General features: G+C 35.9%; 1 protein-coding gene across 1 annotated transcript in view; it reads left to right on the top strand.

The window, feature by feature from the left end:
- The window catches only part of ARHGAP42 (Rho GTPase activating protein 42), a 326,220-nt gene that overhangs the window by 251,382 nt on the left and 49,403 nt on the right, over positions 1-25,435 (top strand). The window contains exons 9-12 of the mRNA XM_047877771.1: positions 6,306-6,406; positions 8,319-8,428; positions 11,002-11,080; positions 12,897-12,936. Of these exons, the coding sequence (XP_047733727.1) occupies positions 6,306-6,406; positions 8,319-8,428; positions 11,002-11,080; positions 12,897-12,936 (330 nt within the window). The remainder of the gene's footprint in view (positions 1-6,305; positions 6,407-8,318; positions 8,429-11,001; positions 11,081-12,896; positions 12,937-25,435) is intronic.

Genomic DNA, 25,435 nt, shown 5'->3' with positions numbered 1-25,435 from the left:
TTTCATTTAATTGTGCTCCATCAGTTTTTAGGAGTAAAATTGGCAATCATGTAATGTCAAATTGGCACTCTTTACTTCCCGAGGTTAGGAAATAAGCATCAGACACAACAGGACATTATTATAATTGCCTCACACTAAGAAAGTTTTTCTCACAAAAATTAATAAAAACCCATCCAAACTTGTATAACTAGGGCTCTTTCTGCATGGTGCTTGCATTGAATGGAACAAGTTGGACCAAATTAACTGTTTCAAACCAGACATACCCTAATGCACCAATCTCCTACTGTTTGTGGTAAAGGAACAGTTGTCTTTATTTCCAATCCATTATGGATCTGTCCGTAAAACACAGTCATGTGCTTGAATTTTGCAGTAATCCCAAACCACTGTACAAGTTTTGAAACGCTTATTTTTATTTTCTGTACTATTCTCATATATTGAGACTCAAAAACTACATAGAGTAGCACTACTCTGAAGTCTCTATATCAGTAGATGATAGATTAATGAAGTTGTTTTGGTTAGTTAGTAAGATGTTACAGTTAAAAGGTTTGAGATGGGAAAGCTGGAGATTCTGGGTTGGCTGTGAAAGTTTTGACATAATGCAATATGATTACTAAAATGCCAGCACACTTTATGTTTGACATTCTCACTCAGGTGATGCTCATTTGTTGGATAGCAGTGTACAAGCAAATAATGATTAGTTCTAACAAACAAACTCAGCAAATATCTGTTACTGTACAGGTTAGATGATAGAGGGCTGCTGGTTCAGGAGATCTGGATTTGAGGATTTTCTCTTTTATCACGATCGACTTTGACCAGTGTGCTGTCTTTGAATGTCAAAATAAATCTAATGACCTGCCTAGCTATTCTGTAATTAGACCATAATACATTGCTTTCACCATAATTTCATGAAAAAAAACTAATTAATTTGTCACATACAAGGTATATGGATTTAACTCAGGACACTAAAGAAATTTTTGAATACTTGTTTTGAATAACTTCTTCAGATTTGAAAACCTCAGTGTGAGGGTACATTGAGCTTACATTTTGCATCAATAAAATATTTTGCTGAGCAGAAAAATGTATTGATAGAGAGGCTTGTTCAAACGTGTGTAGTAGAGGAGGTGCCATCCTCTTGCTTAAAGTTTTTTTTTTTATTCATTACAATTCAATAATGTTTTATGGCTTGACTTTTTTCTTTTTTGTTTTTATTCCCCAGTGTTGCACAGTTGCTAAAATCCTTATGGGTACACAATATTTTGTTCTAAGAAAAGAAAGATGGATTACCTAGCTAAATTATTTTGTACATTAATTTTCAAATACATCATGTTTATTTGCTACTTGCTAGTCCATCTCTTGGGCAAGGGTGTAGTTTACTTGTTCTCCATTTGTTGGACATTTCAGTCTGACTATAAGCATAGGCCCTTGAGTAACTTGGAGACTGCATCGGTGGACAAAATTCAGTATTTTGTGCACCCATCTGATGTTAGTATCTTGTGTTTTAAGATACATGACTTCCCCTCTGGGTCAGTCCTAGATGATTATAAAGCCCTTTTTGATATTGATGTTTCCCCTGAAATATGCTATCTCTTTAAATGATATCACCCACCTTCTTAGGCTGGAAACTGGAAATAAATACTTAACTCCTTAACTCCATTGTCTCCCTGTAACTTGGGGCCCACTCTTTCCATTTTATCTCCTTGGTAACCTTTGAACCCACACCTTCTCATCTCCACAGTCTTACAGTGGCCTCATAATTGTTCTCTTTCTGCCGCTAGGTTTGCCTGTCTGTAATCCATCCTCTGTGGCACTTCCAGCACACCCCTCTACAATGCTAACTTGTTGTGCTCATCCTGTGATGGCCCCTTAGTGGTGTGTGGCCTTTGAGACTTGCACATTTGGACTCTCTCACTTTCTTTCTTTAGCATGCTCTCCTTTCATGTTGCCTTCCTGCCCCTAAGAAAATTTCCTCTCAGTGTTCTCCATATCCACCTGCATTGTTTTTACAGCTTTAGTGAGGTACAGTTGGCATACAATGAATTGCAGATATTTAAAATGTATAATTTGATAAGTTTTGCCATATATATATATATATATATATATATATGCACCTGTGAAACTATGACCACTGACAACAATGAACATATTCATCAACTTCAAAAGTGCTCTCATGCCCCAATATAATCCCTCCCTTCTTTCTTTTCGTATTCACCATCTCCTCACTTCCCATTGCCTGGGGATTTTAAAAGAAAAATGAATGGATTTATATCCCTTTGGGATTATTTTTGTTTAATTTATTTTATTTTAAGAGAGAGTGCACATGCATGCTCACGAGTGGGGGAGGGGCAGAGAGAGAGGGAGACAATCCAAACAGGCTACGAACTGTCAGCCCAGAGCCAGGCGCAGGGCTCTAATTCACGAACTATGAGATTATAACCCGAGCCAAAGTCAAGAGTCAGACAGTTAACCTACTGACCACCCAGGCACCCATGGAATTATTTTTATACAGGGGACAAATATCCATAGCCCCTTTCCACTTTGTATATTTGAAAACATTTATAAGAAAATCAAACCAGTTCACATATTGATTGTACTATTGCTGTATACTGAATGAATAAGTTCTGTGGGGAATAGAAGATGAGATAAAAAATTTGGCTTCAGGGTCTTTATTCTGTAGTGGAAGGCATAAGACACACTCATGCAATTAGAAACCAGTGATCATAAATATGAAAGCTGTAAATTGAGTGATAAATGGAGATGGATGTGATGGGGTAGTAGTAGGAGATCATTGCAGTTTGAACACAGAACCTCACTTTACCTAGATCTGTGGTTTTTATGTTACCCATTTCTGGGCATACATTAAATTGCATTCTAATGGATTTCATTTTAAACAGGAAAAGCATGGGTTCCAAAGTCAGAACTATGTTGAAATTCCATGCTTGCCACCTGTTAACTAGATGATACTTGAACAAACAATTTTCTGAGCTCAGTATTCTAATTTATAAAAGAAAAATACTCATACCCATCCAATAATGATGTTGCAAGAATAGAGATAATATATATAAAATGTCTCTATTATCAGTATTGGTGGATAATATTTACCATGAACATTTACTATTTTGTGCAATTTAGATTTTTCTCATTAGATTCTTAAAACAACTATTGAGAAGTATTATTCTGCTAAAAATAACAATTCAATCACATGCCCTATTGATGGAGAAAGTAGCACCATCTCCAGCTCATAAGCTATATTTTTTATATGTAAAATCCTCTTTATAATGTCTGACTTAACCTGCCTCTTCAGTGCAGTAGGTAGTGTGCATCAGTCTTATATAATGTCTGACTTTAGAAGTTTCTAGATAAAATGTTGGCGCTTGGTAGGTATTTAGTGAATGTTATTTCCTCTCATTCCACAAACATCATCTGAGCAACCTCAGATGATTAGTGGGTAAGATAATTAAGCTTGTTTTATTTTGCAACAGTAGAGATAAAATAAATTTTTATTTTCCCACACTTTTTTTAAAGGACTTCAGAATTTCTTGTCTAAGAACATCTGCTCTGCTCTGGCCTAGTGCCAAGCAACTTTAAAGGAAGTAGCATGTGTGTACAACAAACTTGAAGATTAAATACACAAGGTTCTATACTTCAGATGGAGGCAGGAAAAAACAATTTAGGTATAAAATGTCATCAGAGCATTACAGTAGTTTTATTTAAAAATTATTGCTAATATTGCTTCATAAATTGCTTCTTAAGTAATAAAGTCACTGTAAGTATTTTCATCCAGCCACTTTCCACTAATCAGCTCTAAGCCTTTAAGTATTTTATACTGCATCTAACAGAATTATCAACAAGTATGCTTAAGTATTATAGCGTGAAATGGCCCTATAACAGAATTGAAGTTTATTACAATAATCCTTTATGATTAAAAAAGTATATAGCTATACCCTATAATTTTAACTCTGGAGTTGTTTAAGTATTTTAAAGCTAAATATGACACCAAGGGCACTGTTATTATAGAAAAAAAATTCAAATGGCTCATGAAACACTTTATCAAGTGGTACATTGTTACATTACAATTTCTCACTTTTAAATATATGGTTATGAAACTAAGCCAGCAATAATATTGTACATAATTGTTGCTAGAAAGATCCAGGTGTTAAGCAGGATGGGAGCCTAGATGGAGAAGTTGTAGAGAAAACGGACACCATTTTCAACCCAATTAGCCCACTCTGGCTTTTGAATACAGGATAATTGGCTTCTCTGTGGGAAAACTGAAGGTCTTCTACCTTAGTCATGGAAAAATTAAATCACCGTGCATCCCTATTCCTGGTGAAGCAGCAGCATCTAATTCCTTAAGGAGAATATAGGAGAATAATATGGTATGCTATGGGAAAGAGTTGCACAGTATTTATAGGGGTAAAAATGAGCACTATACATATATAGCTTTCTTTTAAATGAAAATTAAATGTCATTTTTACTTTAAGGAGTTGAGTTCACTTTTTTCAGATTAGTGGTAAGAGGAAATAACTCCAAGTTCAATGAGGTCTTAGAAAGATGAATGATTAATTCCTTCATTCATTTGTCAAGTATTTATTGAGAGACAGCTAATGTCTGGGCCTGTTCTAAGGATTAAGAATATACTAGTAAGGGGCACCTGGGTGGCTCAGTTGGTTGAGCATCTGATTCTTTATTTTGGGGTTGTGGGATCCAGCCCCGCATCAGGCTTGGTGCTGAGTGTGGAGTCTGCTTGGGATTTTCTCTCCCTCTCTCTCTCTCTTTCTTTCTGATTCTTTATTTCAGGGTTGTGGGATCCAGCCCCGCATCAGGCTTGGTGCTGAGTGTGGAGTCTGCTTGGGATTTTCTCTCCCTCTCTCTCTCTCTCTCTTTCTTTCTGATTCTTTATTTCAGGGTTGTGGGATCCAGCCCCGCATCAGGCTTGTTGCTGAGTGTGGAGTCTGCTTGGGATTTTCTCTCTCTCTCTCTCTCTCTCTCTCTCTCTCTCCTTGCCCCTCTCCCCCACTCACATGTGCACTCTCTGTCTCTGTCTCTGTCTCTCTCTCTCTCAAAAAAAAAAAAAAAAGAAAAAGAAAAAAGAAAAGAATATACTAACTAGTGAGCAGAACAACACATGTTCCTGCTGTATAGAGCTTTATAGTCTAGTGGCAGAAACAAACAATAAATAGAATAAATTCATAAAACTTATCATGTTTTAGATAGTGATAACTGCCAAGAAGAAAATAAAGCTAGAGAGATATAAGAAATATCAAGGTAAGAGTGTTGAGATGTTAGATACCTCTGCAGGAAAGGCTGTATTATAAAGGTGTCATTTAGGAAAAGATGTGAAGAAAGTAACGATGCAAACCATGCAGATAACTGAAGGAAAAGTAGTTCAGGCTGGAAGAAGAACAGGGTGTACAAATGCCCTGGGGTAGAAATGCATTCTCTCTGTTCAATAATCAGCAAGGGGGAGGGGCAGTGTACCTAGAGCAGAGTATATAGAGTATATAAGGCAGAAGGTGGTAAGATGCGAGGACAGATCAGTAATGAGGGGCCAGAACATGTAGGGCCATTGTGTATAGTAATAGGTTCTTCGTCTTTTGTTTTTTGAGTCCTTTTTGAACTCTTCATACTTTTAATGTTTATTTTTGAGAGAAAGACAGAGAGAGAGAGAGACAGAGCATGAGCAGGGAAGGGGCAGAGAGAGAGGGAGACAGAGAATCCCAAGCAGGCTCCAGGCTCTCAGCTGTCAACACAGAGCCTGACGCAAAGCTTGAACTCACAAACCGTGAGATCATGACTGAGCTGAAGTTGAATGCTTAACCTGCTGAGCCACCTGGGCACCCCAGCTGTTTGGTTTTTACCTGGAGTGAAGTGGGAAACCACTGGAGGGTTATAAGCAAAGTTGATGAAATTACCTGGCTAAAGTTTTAGTAGAGTTTCTGGCAGTTTTGAGAGTAAAGAACAAGGATATAAGTAAGGATATCAGTTATAGTAACTCAGGCTATTTCTCATTGTTCCTACCTCTTTGGAATGTAAGATATGTCACTTTTACTGAGATAACTGAAATTCAGAGGTAATGTAACTCTTGAGCTACAAAGGAGTATCAGTGCTGCAAGTAAAGCCACGTTTGATTCCAAGACACTTTACCCCATACCACTCTTCCCCAACACTGGCCTTTCTCACAGTAAATATTCTAAACTTTCATGGCCTATGGAGATACTCAGTTGTGTATCATAGCCTCAAAAACTGTACAAACTTAGACACAAATCATTTATTAACAGTCTGTAATGTTTGTTTCCTTACATCAGGGCCGCTTGGTTTTACATGGATTAAACATTATTGTACATATGATAAGGGAAGTAAAACATTTACAATGAGTGTTTCAGAAATGAAATCCAGTGGGAAAATGGTGAGTTTTCTTTTTTTAAAAAACTGAGTTTATTAGTTAAGTAATGGAAACAAAGCAAAAAAAAATCACATTTGTTTGCTTTTCTAATAAACATGTAAACAATTTTTAAAAATCAAAAAGTCAAAAAAAGTCTTCTCAAAGTTCAGTGATCTTGATGACTTGAAAGAGTGGCCAGATTTTCCTTTATCTCCTCATGGAATGTTTATAAGAGTGGAGTTCAATGTAGGGATCCTTCAGGAGACCACAGAGGTGTCCTCCCATATCCCTGGCAGCAGAGTTGTTTGTAGCTGGCAGCCCAGTAGAGCCTGTTGGTGGCTGGACCAGGCTCAAGGACTCTGCATCTTTCCTCCAGGTGGCCTCTGTGGAGGCTGCCTTTTGCCCCTGCATGCTGCTTCCTCTTCTAAACTGTGTGCTGTTTACTGAAATGCTGGCCAGCAAACTTTCTCAGAAGAATCAATTGATGCCCATTTACCCCAAAAGTAAATTGGTCACTGAATGTCTCGCATGGCTAGTGAACAATATAGAACAAAGTGTACTTTATATAAGGAAGTGCTACTGCTACAGAGTGCAGCACCTTTATTGTGTAGAGGTTACAATCTTTTTGTGAGTTATGGTATGAATATGGCAAGTGACTGGACTTAAGAATTAGATAATTTAAAGCCATATCATCTAAGAATCCTAGAGCTGAGAGTTATCCTAAAGATTATTTAGTCTAGCCTTATTTTGAAAGATTAGAAAATCGAGGTAAGTGACTCACCTAGCTAATTTGTGGTATAGATCATAGCAGAGGTAAATGTTGATCTAACTTAGATATATACTCAAATACATCAGCTGAAACTTATTGTGCTTGGGCATTCAATAGAGTCTAATAATTCAAATGGAGAGACAGAATATAAAGGAGAACATACCAGAGCAAAAGTAACCTTCAGTTCCTGCCATCATGAGAAGTTAAGTGCTGTAATCATGCTAGTTTGTACTTTAAAGGTTTCATAAGAAAAGATGTTGCCTGAAAGCCCGCTTATGTGACAGTCAGTGAGCTGTTAACAAGTAGACCAAGCCAAACTTCTGCTAATAAATAAATCTATGATCTTTGTAACCAAAGATAGTAGAATTAATCAGACATTAGGTAAACATTCCCCTTAAGATGACTGGTGTCTCAGGTATATAGAAGAGAATTCTTACAGCTTCAGCTTGTGTTGGATCTTATCCAAACAGTTGTGGTTTCACTAGTAGAATAGCAGTTGGTTATCGGCAGAGCAGTCATGTGTTGTGTATGAAAGCCATACATTTATAGCAAGCAAATACTAGAAATGTATTATTTTGGTAGCTCTCCTGAGACTTTGAACCAATTATCATTTAATACTATAAGACTTTAATACACACACACACACACACACACACACGTGCACACATACTTGCTCACATGTGTGCCCCCTCCCACACACACACACAGATAAACAATACTAATCTCTTAGCAACCTTGGGCATTTGATTCAGAGCAACAGTGTTGTATCCTGACAAGCATTCTGTATATCTAATTGTGACATTAAGGTAACTGTGATATAACACCTTCTGTAAGTCTGAAGTCCTAAACAATGTACATTGTAGAGCTATTTAACATAAGTTTAAGTATTTAAGACCACTAGACAAGCATGCCACAAAATTATTAAAGTAATATGAGTATATGTGATTAATTTATTAAAAAACAGTTTGTATTATAATTGAGCAGTTAACATTAGGCAAAAAGTCTGTATTCAGAGGACAGGATGTGATTATGACCTTTATATATAACCTTTAAGTTAACTTTTTTTTTAAATTAACATTTTAATGGAAGCAACCTTAGATGGCATATTTAATATTTTTCAGTTGCCCTTGTCATCACGTCAATAATGTGTTCCTCGTCTTGTTTCAGAATGGCCTTGTTACTGGTTCACCAGAAATGTTTAAATTGAAATCTTGTATCCGACGGAAGACAGATTCAATTGACAAACGATTCTGCTTTGACATAGAAGTAGTTGAAAGGTTTGAGGTTTTATTTTTACTTTGTATTTTTAATATGCTAAATTATTTGTTCTGTGTTTAGATATAAGTATGAAACAGTATACAGGTACTTGTTTTTTCAGTCTTTAAAAACAGTATGCATATTTATTTCATTCTTTTATGTATTTATTCAACAAATATATATTGCATGAGGCATTCAATAAATAAATCAGACACAGAATGCTAGCAAAAAGCAACATCACTCAAAGAAGAATTTGGGAAATCAACATAAATGACTACATTAAGGGATTTGTGGTGGACTTGAGTTCTCGTTACTATGAATGATCCTGACAACATTGTTCACCATGCCTGGGTAAGCCTTTTTGTGGACTTTTGAAGCCTGGTAGCCTTGCTTCCAAGGAATAATAAGACAGAGCTGGGAATGGCATTAGTTTCCTTCAGCCAGTGAAATTCAGTGCCTCCTCTGGGCAGAGCACCGTTCTGGACATTGGGACATTGGGAGAGACATAAATGTTGCACATGTGAGTTTATAGTCTAATGGGGATATTTAGCTCTACTTTTTTTTTCCTTGTATCAATACAAGAAGAACAGAAACTAAATATGGACAGATATACTTCTTTCTCTCTATTCTATTCCACAATCTATTTCTCTTCCCCTGCATTACTACCATACTTTTCTGAATACTGTAGCTTTGTGTGAATGCACTGTTTAAAATGCTTATTCTATATACTCTTATAAACTATAGTTTACATATATGTCGCTTATAACTACTGAGTAGGGCAAGGCCCCCATTTTTTATGCTTCTTTAAATAGTGGCGCCTGGGTGGCTCAATTGGTTGGGCAACCCACTTCAGCTCAGGTCAGGATCTCACAGTTTGTCAGTTCAAGAGCCGCATCGGGCTCTGTGCTGACAGCTTGGAGCCTGGGGCCTGCTTTGGATTCTGTGTCTCCCCCTCTCTCTGCCCCTCCCCTGCTTACTCTCTGTGTCTCTCTGTCTCTCAATAATAAATAAACGTTAAATTTTTTTTAATTGTATTAAATATTTTGGCCCTGTGGTTTTGCATTTTATGAATCTGCTTATTAAGTTTCCCTTTGTCTCCACAAAAATCCTTTGGGGTTTTTGATTTGGAGTAGCATTGAAGTTATTAATTAATTGATGGACAGTTGAACTCTTTTTGAATATTTTACATATTTTTTTAGATTTATTCTTGAGTCTCTTCATTTTATTGCAATTTTGAATAGAATTCATTAGTATATATTTTTTTCCTAATGTTTGAGGCTCATGGATAGAAAGGCTATTAATCTTTTTAATATATCAATCTATACCCAGCATAGTTGTTGAGCTCCTTATTGGTTTTAATAGTTTGTGGTAGGAACTTCTGTATTTTCTATGTACACAAATACAAAAATGCTAGTGATTTTTCTTTATTTCAGCAGCACTTTTTGGTTCTGTAACCCTGAGGCACATTGTTAAATTCTGCTTTAGTTTGCTCATCTGTAAGGATAAGGATAATAAGTAGTCACCTCAAAGGGTTCCTATGAGGATAAAATGAGATAAGAAAGGTAACATTTACAACATAGTGCCTGGCACATAATAAACAGCCAACGAATATTGATTATTATTTTATTATTTCTGTTTATACTGGCTTAGATTTTCTAAGACCAAGTGATCACGATCTTCACATACATTTTTCTTTTTCCTGTCATTCCAATGATCTATTTTCCTGTTTACACAAGGCATAATATGCCTTTGTCACAGTTTTAAGTCATACTGGTTTTTAATTATACAATATTTAAATGAAATTTCCTCCTCAATGTATCTCTTCACAGAGCCCTTTAATTTCCTGTTCAAATTTATTTTCTGGATAATTTGCAGTTAACTAGATCAATTTTACTATTTCTGGATTTCCTGTCTTTTTCTGTCTTATATTGCTTTCCTCCTTCCCTTTTCTTACTCTTTCTCTCTTGAAGTGTGTATGTATCCTCAAGTAACTATTTCAGAATGGGTACATGGGAAAAATTGTTTTTAAATGAATTAATTTTAATATTGTGATCATGATATAAACACTTTGGTTTTAATGTCTTCTTAATAATTAACTAGGTATGGTATGAAACTTTTCATATTACTATATTCTCATTGAAATTATTTTTAGTGACTAGATTGTACCACATTGGGGTCATAATCTTAATCATTCTAATATTGGAGAATGTTTAGGTGGTTCTGGACTTTGGTGAATGCTTTTTGGCCATTTCAGAGGAAAGAGTTTGAAACTAGCCTCCTTCAGGCAGTCATACCTAAACCAGTGATTTTACTACCTGCAGCCATTAGAATTAAACGTGTGTGTGTGTGTGTGTGTGTGTGTGTGTGTGTGTGTGTGTCCTCATAGTAATTTTTCTAAAAGGAACCATAAGTCTTTTTCTTTTCATTTTTTAAATTCTTTTTTTCTTCTCTTTTCTTTTTTTCCTCTTTTCATTTTTTTCTTTCCTGCTTTTTCTTAAAATTTTACCTTTACTTTTAAAACCACAAAAAAATAATAAATGGGTGAAGACATAACAGTAATAAATTAAATATATAAAACATTTGTTTTTAATAGGCATGGAATCATCACATTACAGGCATTCTCAGAAGCTAATCGGAAACTCTGGCTCGAAGCCATGGATGGGAAAGAACCAGTAAGAATTTTGATTTTATTGTTCTAGGGGCACCTGGGTGGCTCAGTTGATTAAGTGTCTGACTTCAGCTTAGCTCACGGTTCATGGGTTTGAGCCCTGTGTTGGGCTCTGTGCTGACAGCTCAGAGCCTAGAGACTGCTTCGGATTCTTTGTCTGCCTCTCTGTCCCTCCCCTGCTCCTGCTCTGTTTCTCAAATAAATAAATAAATAAATAAATAAATAAATAAATAATGTTAAAAATGTTAATTTTTTTTTTTTTAGATTTTATCGTTCTAATTACAAAGTATATCCGGATTTTTTGTCTGTAGTATATTTGAAAATATTAATACAGCAAATCAGAGGAGTAGAGACTCTAACTGTTTTTCTGGTATTGTCTCACTGGTACATAACACCAACTTTCTAATTTGTTTCTCAGGATAACTTCCAGGACTAATTTAAAATCCTAAAATTACTTTTTAACAAATTACTTACCATGAACTTGGCTGTACTGATTTGATTATTTTATTCAGTTAATAATAAAGTCCTCACTCTTTGCAAGGCCTGTGTTAGGCTTTATGATCAGTGTGATGAGCAAAGGTTTAGGGTAAGAACTAATCCTGTGGTCTATATCATTGTTTAAAAATCTCATTTGGGGGAGGGGAAGGAAAAAAAAAAGGTTAGGGAGGGAGGGAGCCAAAACATAAGAGACTCTTAAAAACTGAGAACAAACTGAGGGTTGATGGGGGATGGGAGATGGGTACTGAGGAGGGCACCTGCTGGGATGAGCGCTGGGTGTTGTATAGAAAACAATTTGACAATAAATTTCATATTTAAAAAAAAGTCTCATTTGGTAAAACTGCCTTGTGGCTTGACATTTTCCCTCCCATCCATATCTTCACTGTTTTAATAGTTATTTTGATGTGGCCATGATAATTTACTTAAAATTATTAGGGAGGCTGATGTAAAAAGGAATAAATCATCGATCACTGTCTGTTTTCTTTATGAAGAACACCACATTGGATGGTTGGAGGTATGAGCACACAGAGAAAATAGGAGGCCCTGCCCTATCCATTGAAAACTATCCTTTAGTTGGCAAATAATTTGTGAACAACCTTGGTGCAGAGTACCTGTGCAACAACAGAACTATATAAAGTGTGGACCCTAGGCTTTGAGGCCATCCCTCAAACTGTTACCAATCCACAATAAAATGAGTGCAGAAAGTATGATTAAGCATCTGGAAAATTTTATAGCAATTAGAAGTAGTCATTTTACACCTATTGAGTTTAATAATAAAAATTTTGGACTCTGCGCCTATTCTTTATAGTGTTTATTATGTTTTAATTTTATTATAACTTACAAAAGTATCAGCCAATTACAGATTAAAACGTAAAACAAAAGGACTTGACTCTTTGCCACTAATAGTTGAGAGGTAAGCTGTGACCTAAAACAAATTTAGAAGACAATGTGATAGCTCAAGTACAAGTTAAGGTTGTACATGTTGAGAACAAAACGCTAAGGAGATAATTTGAGGAAGCAGCAATCTGGTAAAATCTGTCATGAAATCCTTCCTGAAGAAGGAATACATACTATGCATCATGTTGGGTAATAGAATGAGATATATAAATCAAATGGAAAGCGCTAGAACTTTGCCCAGGGCTGGATAGCCATGATGGAAAGGCTTGGGAAGCAAGGTTGGTTGATAGGGTAGGGAAATGGCTCTATGGACATACTAGTTGTAAGATCTTGAAATCAAGATACTCATTTTGTGTATCATTGTACCAATATCGCCCTGTTTCTGTGCTGGGTCATTAACTGATCAAACTTCCTTTGTTTTTCAGATTTACACCCTGCCTGCCATTATTAGCAAGAAAGAAGAAAGTAAGTCACTTTAATAATTATTTAAAATTTTATCATAGTTTTTTTTTTCTTTTTTATCACAAAAGTATTATGTGATATTAAGAGTTAATTCTGGGAAAATAATAGAAACATATCATAAGTCTGATGGTGAAGCAAATTTAAAACTTTCATTCAGAGAAGTTTCTCAAGTCACAGGCATTAAACTACTGGTGTTTTATTTTTTTTTTTAATTTTTTTTTTCCAACGTTTATTTATTTTTGGGACAGAGAGAGACAGAGCATGAACGAGGGAAGGGCAGAGAGAGAGGGAGACACAGAATCAGAAACAGGCTCCAGTCTCTGAGCCATCAGCCCAGAGCCTGACGCGGGGCTCAAACTCACGGACCGCGAGATCATGACCTGAGCTGAAGTCGGACGCTTAACTGACTGCGCCACCCAGGCACCCCTAAACTACTGTTGTTTTAGTAACCAAAATTAGTTTTTACTTATTTGGTGTTTATTTACTTATAGGTGTGTACCTTGCTTTATCCCAGGAAGAGATTTGAAGCAGTTGATATTTAGTTGATTTTTAAAATATTTTTAATGGCAGTGAGGGCTTCTTTATTTTAGTTTCTCTGTGCCATTGACAAGACTAAAGACATGAATACTTTGTACCCAAGAGTGTGATGTTATAAGACATTGTCCATAACACATGGGATATATAGGAAAACCTGTTTTCTCAATGTAGAATTGCTGAGTCCTTAGTAGCAAAACATTCTTATTAAACACATTTTATGTGTTTTTCCATAACATTCTCAATCCTCCTTAATCATCTGCTACCTTCTTTCCACCTTTTACCCTTGGTTATTTTAGAATATTTTCATATGTACCTTATGTAGTCATATTATTTGACATTTAAAATTAGTCTGTATATTTATTTCTAAGGTTATGTATACATCTTCTAAAGCAATTTCAAGTTTTATTTAACTCAATTGACTTTCTTTCATGATGTCTAAATTTATTTTTAAAACAGGCTAATTTTTAAATTGCTAATAAAATGCAACTGAGAAAGGAGTAAAAATAAAAACTGGGAAAGCATTCATTTGAAAATCATAAATATTAAGTGTATGAAAAAACCTATTACTTTAAATGAATGAAATGCTTCCTAGTGATTAATTTCAGAAATTATCAAAAGAAAAAGCATGATTTAAAATACCCCTGGGATGCCTGAGTGGCTCAGTTGGTTAAGTGTCCGACTCTTGATTTTGGCTCAGGTCATGATCTCAGGGTTGTGAGATCGAGTCTCACGTCGAGCACCATGCTAAATGTGGAGCCTGCTTAAGATTCTCTCTCTCCCTCTGTCTCTACCTCTCTCTCTGTCTCTCTCAAAAAAAAGATACTCCTAATGTTAGAGACTTGGAAAATTATTTCTGGTTTTTACTCTTGCATTTCTTTATTGCAAATCAAGGAAAGTGATTAGTATAAAATCTTCCATTGCCCGCTTACATCTAATCACAGAAATATTAACCAACAGATAAGTACCAAATGTTCATTCTAAATAGTTACCTAAAGAGCAATATGTTGTATAATTTGCATTTGAGTAGAGTTTGAAATGTGTTTTCTAATACTGGTTTCATTTTTCATATATTGGTTTCTTTCAAAAGAAAGATAGTTCTTTTAGATTCAAATGAACTACTCAAGGATGAATTTTTGGAAAAAACTGAACCTATATATGGTATTGAATAAAGCTCTAAATAGGGATGTGGTCAAGTCAGTGAGAATATATTTGAACAGTAATGCATTTCTGGAAACTAGGGTTTGTAAAATAATTAGAAAATTTGAATAAGTAGGTTGTCACATGTACTTATGCTGTTATGAAACGGCATCATGCTTCTTCAGTGCCTTAAAGACTTTTCCAGAAATCTACTTTCTTGTAGCCTTAGCCACCTGAAACATCACTATGCCATCATTTATAATTGTAAAATGTTTTTGTTTTGTTTTGTTTTGTTTTTTTCGGAAAAATAGCTATCCTACAGTCCATGTGTTTGTGTCATTTCTCACATTTTGCTTTTGGTATAGTGTTTTAGTATCCGACTTATTAGTTCTCTGAGCAACTTGTGACAGAACCTTGTAGACTTCTTCATAGTACTTAACACAGGCCTTCCATGAGATGTGTGCTCAGCACACATTTGCTTTTACTGTTGCTCTGAGTACCAGTAGGCTTTTATTGCCCAAGGGAAGATTTTGATGATAGAAAAGAATATTATAATTATGTTTGCTTCATTAGTATGTAGTGCTCAAAGTTATAAATCTTAACCCTAGTTTCAAGTTTTATTTTTATTATTTTATCTTAAGCTGTATTTTTTTTTCTTTCAGCCTATTTTTAATCAATGTACAGATCTTATTTTATGTATAAATACCCTAATTTTTAAAAATGTTTTCATTTTGTTTTTATAACTTTGATAGAATTCCCCCATTTATACATTTAATAAGTGAAGCTTTTTTACACATACAAATTATAATTACAAAACTAGTAAATTTTATTCACCCAAATGCAGCACCCTAATAAAACAAGTTTGTGATTCTGGTTAATATAATCTTTCTAAACCTGTGGTATCTTCTGTAATCTAATAAATTGACTTATAAATGCTGAAATTAATATCCCTTTAACTGTTCTAAACATTCTAAATAAATCACACACAAAATTACGTAGTGATTTCAAGAGGTCTTACTATGTGGACATAAAGTCAACTTATCCAAAATCATCCTTGTTTCTGATTGTTTGTCCACATTCTTGGAGATTCAGATTTTCTCACCCAAAGAGAATCACTATTCTATTGAAAAGACAAGACAATGGCATGTACCATCAATAAAAAGAAACTCTGGCTAATGGAGGACAGGATTAAATGTACCTTCTAGAAATAAGCTCCCTGCAGCTGAGGGGTAGACATTTTGGTATTGACAACTTAGGTGAACAAGGTTTTCTAAACATTCCTCAACCCAACATGCAATGGAGTCCCTTTCCCTGAAATGACCAGCCTCTCAGACAAGTTGAGAGGCTTTCCTGGTCCTCAGAATTTAACATTTTTGCATGTAATTTTTAATGTTTTACTACATCAAGGTCTAAAATGTATTAATGGAACTTTGAATCTCTGCTCAGACTGTAATCTTACCTCTTATCTCTTTTATCATGTGTCTTATCAATATACCACTATTTTACTAGTGATTTAACAACTTATAGGATATACGTTAACACTTAATGGTATTCTAGATTCAAGCATATGGTCCTTTTTAACCTGAAAGAAGTGTCATGTTTTCTTCCTAGCAACATGTCCAGAATTTTACCTGTTTCAGTTTAAAATTATATTCCAGTGGTGGTGAAGTTCTCAGACCTCTTTTTTAAATCTTGAATTAATCAAGCAACCTCATCATATTGGGAGTTCAGAGCAGCTTTTATCTTTATGTTCACCTCTTCTACCATTTTTCTAGATATCATCCTGTTTTTTTGAGATCTCTGTGTTCCTTTTAGACATTTGACTACTTTCCAGAGTGGAATTATATCAATTTCCATCAATAACTTCTCAGTTGTTATTTGAAACCAGTGCTAGTCTTGATTCATTTGCCAAATTGGGAAATGCATCTTTATAGCTTTGGTAATTCAGATGGATTCTGTTTATCATAAAATGCTCTAGCTATCCTTTGGAAACTCAGTTTTCTATGGGATATGTTTGTGTTTTTGAACTGATAAGGCTAATAATGAACCTTAGGATAGCAAAATATAAACCTCAGGTAAAAATGTGTTTTCAATATCAACCATTAAAAGTGGTTGTGTTTGTGCTTTCACTAAAAAGCCTAATGGTAATAGAGCAAAAACTATCTAGCATCCTAAAATAGAGCCATACTGTGAATATACAGAGAAGATATACTATGAAATGAAGAGTAAAACTATTCTTTCACTGTTACGAGACTATTTTTTATAAACCTAACATGAAAAAAATCTCAGGACTTTGTGGTTTTTGAACTATAGATGCTGCAAATAAGACTAGCCTGTAATTCAGTAGAGAAGGAAAGTTTAACTCATCTTAACAACAACAAAAAAGCATCAAGTACAAAAACTGAAAAATTGGTCCACAAATGCTTTTCTGGTTGTACAAAATGCTTGCTACAGTATTCTTTTCCTGAAATTCTAAGACTTTGGGAATGCATACACTTTGAGAATAGCAATGTCTATTATCATTATTAAACAGATATTATTAGGTAAGATTAGAACTAAACTCTCCCTCAAGCTATACCATTAGGTATGTTTTGTTAAAGAATAACACACCAATAGTTCTCCATATTTGAGCCCACTTTCAAAAAAACAATTTTTTTTGTTTTACTAAGTTTTTATTTTAATTCCAGTAGAGTTAACATACAGTGTTATATTAGTTTCAAGAGTACAGTATAGTGATTCAACAATTCTATACATTACTCAATGCTCATCATGGTAAGTCTTCCTTTAATCCTTACCTATTTCACCTATCACCCCTTCTGGTAACCACTAGTTTGTTCTCTGTAGTTAAGAGAATGTTTCTTGGTTTGTCTTTTGCTCTCCTATGTTTTGTTTGTTAAATTCCACGTATGAGTGAAATCGTATGGCATTTGTCTTTCTCTGACTGATTTATTTCACTAGACATACTTTCTAGCTGCATCTATGTCATTTCAAATGGCAAGATTTCATTCCTTTTGATGTCTAAGTAATATTCCATTTTATGTATATATGCCACATCTTCTTTATTCATTCATGAATCAATCATTGGACACTTGGGCTGCTTCCATAATATGGCTATTGAGAATAATGCTACAGTAAACATATGGGTGCATGTATCCCTTTGAATTAGTGTTTTTGTATTTTGGGGGTAAATACCCAGTAATAGGATTACTGGATTGGAGGGTAGTTCAGTTTTTTTAAGTTTTAATTCCAGTCTAGTCAACATATAGTGTTCTATTAGTTTCAAGTGTACAATATAGTGATTCAGTAAACCCATACATCATCCAGTGCTCATCACAGTCTACTTCTTAATCCCTATCACCTATTTCACTGATTCCCCACCTACCTCCCCTGTGATAACCATGTTTGTTCTCTGTGGTGAAGAGTCTGTTTCTTGGTTTCTCTCTCTTAAATTCCACATATGAGTGAAATCATATGGTATTTGTCTTTTTCTAACTGACTTATTTCACTTAGCATTACACTCTCTAGCTCCATCCATGTTGTTGCAAATGGTAATATTTCATTCTTTTTTATGGTTTAGTAATATTCCATTCTGTATATATACCACATCTTCTTTACCCATTCATCTATCAGTGGACACTTTGGCTGCTTCCATAGTTTGGCTATTGTAAATTATACTGCAATAAAGATAGAGGCACATATATCTTTTTGAATTAGTGTTTTTGTATTCTTTGGGTAAATACTCAGTAGTGTGATTCCTGGGTAATAGGGTAGTTCTATTTTTAATTTTTTGAGGAACCTCCATACTATCTTCCATGGTGGCTGCACCAGTTTGTATTTCCACCCAATAGTGCACAAGCATTCCTTTTTCTTCTCCTCATCCTAGCCAACTTTTGTTGTTTCTTGTATTTTTTTTTTATTTTAGTCATTCTGATAGGGGTGAGGTGATCTCTCATTGTTTTGATTTGCATTTTCCTGATGATGAGTGATGTTAAATATCTTTTCATGTGTCTGCTGGTCATCTGAATGTCTTCTTTGGAGAAATGTCTGTCCATGTCTTCTGCCCATTTTTTTAAAAAAATGTTTAATGTTTATTTCATTTTTGAGAAAGAGAGAGAAAAAAGAGAGACAATGAGCAGGGGAGACAGAGACAGAATCTGAAACAGGCTCCAGGCTCTGAGCTGTCAGCACAGAGCCCGGCGTGGGATCTGATCCCACAAACCATGAGATCATAATCTGAGCTGAAGTTGGATGGTTAACCAACTGAGCCACCCAGGTGGCCCCTTTTCTGCCCATTTTTTAATTGGATCATTTGTTTTTGGGTGTTGACTTATATAAGTTCTTTGTATATTTTTTTGATGCTAACCGTTTATCAGATTGTCATTTGCAAATATATACTCTCATTCAGTAGACTTCTAGCTTTGTTGGTTGTTTCCTTAGCACTACAGAAGCTTTTTGCTTTGATGTAGTCCCAGTAGTTTATTTTTGCTTTTATTTCACTTGCCTCAGAAGACATATCGAGAAAAATGTTGTTACAGCCAATGTTGGAGAAATTACTGGCTGTGCTCTCTTCTAGGATTTTTGTGGTTTCAGGTATCACATTTAGTTCCTTAATCCATTTTGAGTTGATTTTTGTGTATGGTGTAAGAAAGCGGTCCAGTTTCATTCTTTTGCATGTAGCAGTTCATTTTTCCCAGCACTATCTGTTGAAGAGACCATCTTTTTCCCATTGTAAATTCTTCCCTCCTTTTTCAAAGATAAGTTGACTTTATTTCCAGGCTTTCTATTCTATTCTGTTGATCTGTGTATCTGTTTTTGTGCCAGTACCATATTGTTTGAAGCAAATTATTTTTTGTGAAAAAACTTCTATGTCCCAAAATCTTCATCTTGGGACTAGTTGTTAAAGAGATAGAGGCAGTTGTCACTTTTCCTAGGCTTGCTTGCTCTGCATTCTCTCTTGGTACCCTGAGGCTTGTCCCCACTCAAACATGTTTTGTGTGATGGTTTTTCAGTTGGTCCTTCTACCCTAGGTCTGGAGAAAGAGAACTGTGAGAGAAAAGGTACTAAATTATCATTCTCTCATGCAGTTTGGTTCATCAGTATTCCATTGTGTACCTACTCTATTCCAGGTATTGTAAATGGGAAAAAAGAAGTCCTTTCAAATGATGTTTCTGCTAATGAAAGTCATGATTTGGTCACATAAATAACAGTCACTCAACATTCAGTCCTCATGTACATGTCTACATGTCCTCATGATTGGACCAGAAAATACTTTCAGAATTTCCCCCAAACTCTCAATTTCTGCCACTGTCTGTCGGAGACTTTCCCCATGTGTGCTTTGGGAACATGTTCTCCCCAACAATAAAGAAAAGAAAATTGAGCTCATTCTTCTTATCCTAGGCATTTGCCATCTGTCATGAATTTTTTGAGCCTCACACTACTGTCTAAATAATTTAATTTTGGAAGTTCTCAGATGTCCCTGGGTTACATCCTCCTCCTCACCACATCCTCTCCCACACCTGTGATCAAATAATTTTGTTTCTATCACTGAGATCCAGGAAGAGGGTTATAGTTCAAATACTTTTCATGGGCAGATCAGGAAGAAGTAACAGGTTGGGCCAGGGCTGTGGAGAGTTAACAGCTTCCTAAGAAGCAGGGAGAAGACAAATGGTCCTGTGGGACACAAACACCAATAAATGCACTCATTTCTTTTTTCTGTTTCTTTCAAGCCATGGATAATATGATATTAGTTATCTGTTATAAATTGATTTTTAATCTGAATTGGCAGATTAGAAAAGTGAATTAGAAATTAAAGACAAGTGTTGCTTTGTTTTGTCAACCCTGAGAAGGTACTGTAAGGCCAAGTAGATTACATCTGTAAGGACATGCTGGGTTTTTAATTACTAGGAAATTGAAGGTACAAGGACTTTTGCTTTGTTAGCTGTATAGAAGACTATTCTTTTTCATTTCCTCATGGCTGTTTGAATTCTGTTGAGATTAATAGCTATTATGCTGCTAAACTACCTTTATTTTTATTTATAGAAACTTTATTTGGATTTCAATAAAAGCTTTATCCCTGAATAGTTTCCGGAGGAAAAAAAATGATGTTTACACTTAACTTTTGATTGAATATATAAAGTTCTTTAAGTTAGCTTGTTTCCACTTCTACCTCTGAAAGCCAAGTATCATTAATATTATAGTGTTCAATTCCTGGGAATTTGGTGGTATTTGTATTTTACATATCCTTCTGCCCCTTTCTTTAGCAGGGAGATATGGGACAGGGAGTAGGCAATCTGGGGAGGAGTTGACAAAATTTTTCTCTTGTTAGCCAAGCTCTAACCCTTCTAGAAAGCATTAGCAAGGGTACCTGCACAACCCATACGCAAACCAGTAACTAGCAAGCCATCAATTAATAAGCATTTATGGACTGCCTGCTCTGAACCAGGCATTGAGTCCTGATTCACTACTGTATTTCCACTGTATAGGATGGGTACTCTGTACTGTTAAGCAGGAGTGCCTTGTCCTTCATTCAAGAAAAATGATGATAAATTATCAGCCTTTAATGATGTGATTTGTTTTTGTAAGGACCATTTCAACTAATATTTCAGTTGAACACTTTGGAGTTCCTAATTTTCCTTTAAGCTATAAAGAACCTGCTTTGTTCAGTCCTCATTAACACTGACATTAAATGCAATAACCTCTTCATGGCTTTAGGAAGTTGTGTGTTTTCCATTACAGAATATATTTTCCTTCAGAAACACCACATTTTGTGACCATCTCCTACATCAGGAACTTGGAGACAGAGTATGCTGTTTGACCTCTTTCCCCAGACCTCAACAGGATTGGCAGAATCATATTGACTTACTTAGTGCCTGCTGGAAAGTGGCATCTTTTAATTCCATTCATATTTCATTGGTTAGTGTCTATCACATGGCCAATCTTGCCTTTGATGGAGCTAAGAAACATAATCTTTTCTGCAAGAAGGGGCAACAGGTATGGGTGAACAGTAATCCCAGCATACTGCAATCTGTTCACTTCCAGTGAGAGGAAGTGTATGCTCATTGTGATTTACTGAAGTATGATGAAAGTATACACACGTGTTTATTTTTTTTAATTTTTTTAATGAAATTTATTGTCAAAGTGGTTTTCATACAACACCCAGTGCTCATCCCAACAGGTGCCCTCCTCATGCCCATCTCCCACTTTCCCCTCCCTCCCACCACCCATCAACCCTCAGTTTGTTCTCAGTTTTTAACAGTCTATTATGGTTTGCCTCCTTCCCTCTCTGTAACTTTTTTTTTCCTTCCCTTTCCCCATGGTCTTCTGTTAAGTTTCTCAGGATCCACATAAGAGTGAAAACAGATGGTATCTGTCTTTCTCTGTGTGGCTTATTTCATTTACCATAACACTCTCCAGTTCCATCCACGTTACTACAGAAGGCCATATGTCATTCTTCCCCATTGCCACGTAGTACTCCATTGTGTATATAAACCACAATTTCTTTATCCATTCATCAGTTGTTGGACATTTAGGCTTTTTCCATAATTTGGCTATTGTTAAAAGTGTTGCTATAAACATTGGGGTACAAGTGCCCCTATGCATCAGCACTCCTGTATCCCTTGGGTAAATTCCTACCAGTGCTATTGCTGGGTCATAAGGTAGATCTATTTTTAATTTTTTGAGGAACCTCCACACTGTTTTCCAGAGTGGCTGCACCAATTTGCATTCCCACCAACAGTGCAAGAGGGTTCCCATTTCTCCACATCCTGTCCAGCATCTATAGTCTCCTGATTTGTTCATTTTGGTCACTCTGACTGGCATGAGGTGGTATCTCAGTGTGGTGTTGATGAGGAGTGACATTGAGCATCTCTTCATGTGCCTGTTGGCCATCTGGATGTCTTCTTTAGAAAAGTGTCTATTCATGTTTTCTGCCCATTTTTTCACTGGAGTATTTTCAGGTGTGGAGTCTGATGAGTTCTTTATGGATTTTGGAAACTAACCCTTTGTCCAATAGGTCATTTGCAAATATCTTTTCCCATTCCGTTCGTTGCCTTTTAATTTTGTTGATTGTTTCCTTTGCAGTGCAGAAGCTTTTTATCTTCATGAGGTCCCAATAGTTCATTTTTGCCTTGCCTTTGGAGATGTGTCAAGTAAGAAATTGCTGCAGCTGAAGTCAGAGAGGTTTTTTCCTGCTTTCTCCTCTAGGGTTTTGGTGGTTTCCTGTCTCACATTCAGGTCCTTTATCCATTTTGAGTTTATTTTTGTGAATGGTGTAAGAAAGTGGTCTAGTTTAATTCTTCCACATGTTGCTGTCCAGTTCTCCCAACACCATTTGTTAAAGAGACTGTCTTTCTGGGGCGCCTGGATGGCTCAGTCTGTTGAGCGTCTGACTTCAGCTCAGGTCAGGATCTGACAGTTTGTGAGTTCAAGCCCTGTGTCAGGCTCTGTGCTGACAGCTCAGAGCCTGAGCCTGTTTCGGATTCTGTGTCTCCCTCTCTCTGCCCCTTCCCTGCTCATGCTCTGTCTCTCAAGAATGAATTAACGTTAAAATTTAAAAAAAAAAAAAAACACACTGGCTTTTTTCCATTGGATATTCTTTCCTCCTTTGTCAAAGATTTGTTGCCATACATTTGTGAGTCCAATTCTGGAGTCTCTATTCTATTCCATTGGTTTATGTTTCTGTTTTTGTGCCAATACCATGCTGTCTTCATGATTACAGCTTTGTAGTAGAGGCTAAAGTCTGTGATTGTGATGCCTCCCACTTTGGTATTCTTCTTCAATATTACTTTGGCTATTATTTTATGGCTCTTTTGGGGTTCCATACAAATTTTAGGATTGCTTGTTCTAGCTTCAAGAAGAATGCTGGTGCAATTTTTATTGGGATTGCATTGAATATGTAAACTACTTGGGGAGTATTGACATTTTATCAATATTTATTCTTCCAATCCATGAGCACGGAATGTTTTTCCATTTCTTTGTGTCTTCTTCAATTTCCTTCATAAGGTTTCTATAGTTTTCAGCATACAGATCTTTTACATCTGTGGTTACGTTTATTTCTAGGTATTTTACGATTCTTGGTGCAATTGTGAATGGGATCGGTTTCTTTATTTGTTTTTCTGTTGCTTCATTATTAGTGTATAAGAATGCAACTGATTTCTGTACATTAATTTTGTATCCTGTGACTCTGCTGAATTCATGTGTCAGTTCTAGCAGACTTTTCGTGGAGTCTGTTGGGTTTTTCATGTATAGTATCATGTCATCTGCAAAAAGTGAAAGCTTGCTTTCATCTTTGCCAATTTTGATGTCTTTGATATCCTTTTGTTGTCTGATTGCTGATGCTAGCACTTCCAACACTGTTAAACAGCGGTGAGAGTGGACATCCCTGTCATGTTTGTGATCTCAGGGGGAAAGCTCTCAGTTTTTCCCCATGGAGGATGATATTAGCTGTGAGCTTTTCATAAATGTTGAACCAGCCCTGCAGCCCAGGAATGAATCCCACTTGATCATGGTGAATAATTCTTTTTATATGCTGTTTAATTCGATTTGCTAGTATCTTGTTGAGAATATTTGCATCCATATTCATCAGGGATATTGGCCTGTAGTTCTCTTTTTTTGCTGGGTCTCTGTCTAGTTTGGGAATCAAAGTAATGCTGGCTTCATACAATGAGTCTGGAATTTTTCCTTCCCTTTCTATTTTTTGGAACAGCTTGAGAAAGATAGGTATTATGTCTGCTTTAAATGTCTGGTAGAATTCCCCAGGGAAGGCATGTGGTCCTGGACTCTTATTTGTTGGGAGATTTTTGATAACTGGTTCAATTTCTTCACTGGTAATGGGTCTGTTCAAGTTTTCTATTTCTTCCTGTTTGAGTTTTGGAAGTGTGTGAGTGCTTAGCAATTTGTCCATTTCTTCCAGGTTGTCCAGTTTGTTGGCATATAATTTTTCATAGTATTCCTTGATAATTGCTCGTATTTCTGAGGGGTTGGTTGTAATAATTGCATTTCCATTCATGATTTTATCTATTTGGGTCATCTCCCTTTTCTTTTTGAGAAGCCTGGCCAGAGGTTTATCAATTTTGTTTATTTTTTCAAAAAACCAACTCTTGGTTTCAATTGTCTGCTCTACAGGTTTTTTGTACTCTATAGTGTTTATTTCTGCTCTGATCTTTATTATTTCTCTTCGTCTGCTGGGGTTGGGGTGTCTGCTGTTCTGCTTCTAGTCCTTTAGGTGTGCTGTTAGATTTTGTGTTTGGGGTTTTTGTTGTTTCTTGAGATAGGCCTGGATTGCAATGTATTTTCCTCCTAAGACTGCCTTCACTGCATCCCAGTGTTTCGATTGTTGTATTTTCATTTTCATTTGTTTCCATATATTTTTTAATTTCTTCTCTAATTGCCTGGTTGACCCATTCATTCTTTAATAGGGTGTTCTTTAACCTCCATGATTTTGGAGGTTTTCCAGCCTTTTTCCTGTGGTTGATTTCAAGCTTCATAGCATCATGGTCTGAAAGTGTGCATGGTATTATCTCAATTCTTTTATAGTTTAAGGGCTGTTTTGTGACCCAGTATGCGATCTATCTTGGAGAATGTTCCATGTGCACTCGAGAAGAAAGTATATTCTGTTGCTTTGGGATGCAGAGTTCTAAATACATCTGTCAAGTCCATTTGATCCAATGTATCATTCAGGGCCCTTGTTTCTTTATTGATCCTGTGTCTAGATGATATATCCATTGTTGTAAGTGGGGTGTTAAAATCCCCTGCAATTACCACATTCTTATCAATAGGGTTCCTTATGTTTGTGATTGTTTTATATATTTGGGGGCTCCTGTATTCAGCA

This window comes from Prionailurus viverrinus, chromosome D1 (assembly GCF_022837055.1).
Source record: "Prionailurus viverrinus isolate Anna chromosome D1, UM_Priviv_1.0, whole genome shotgun sequence".
In the NCBI taxonomy this organism is placed as follows: Eukaryota; Metazoa; Chordata; class Mammalia; order Carnivora; family Felidae; genus Prionailurus; species Prionailurus viverrinus.
Note: the sequence above shows the minus strand (reverse complement) of the source record. Positions and strands in the feature narration are given on the sequence as shown.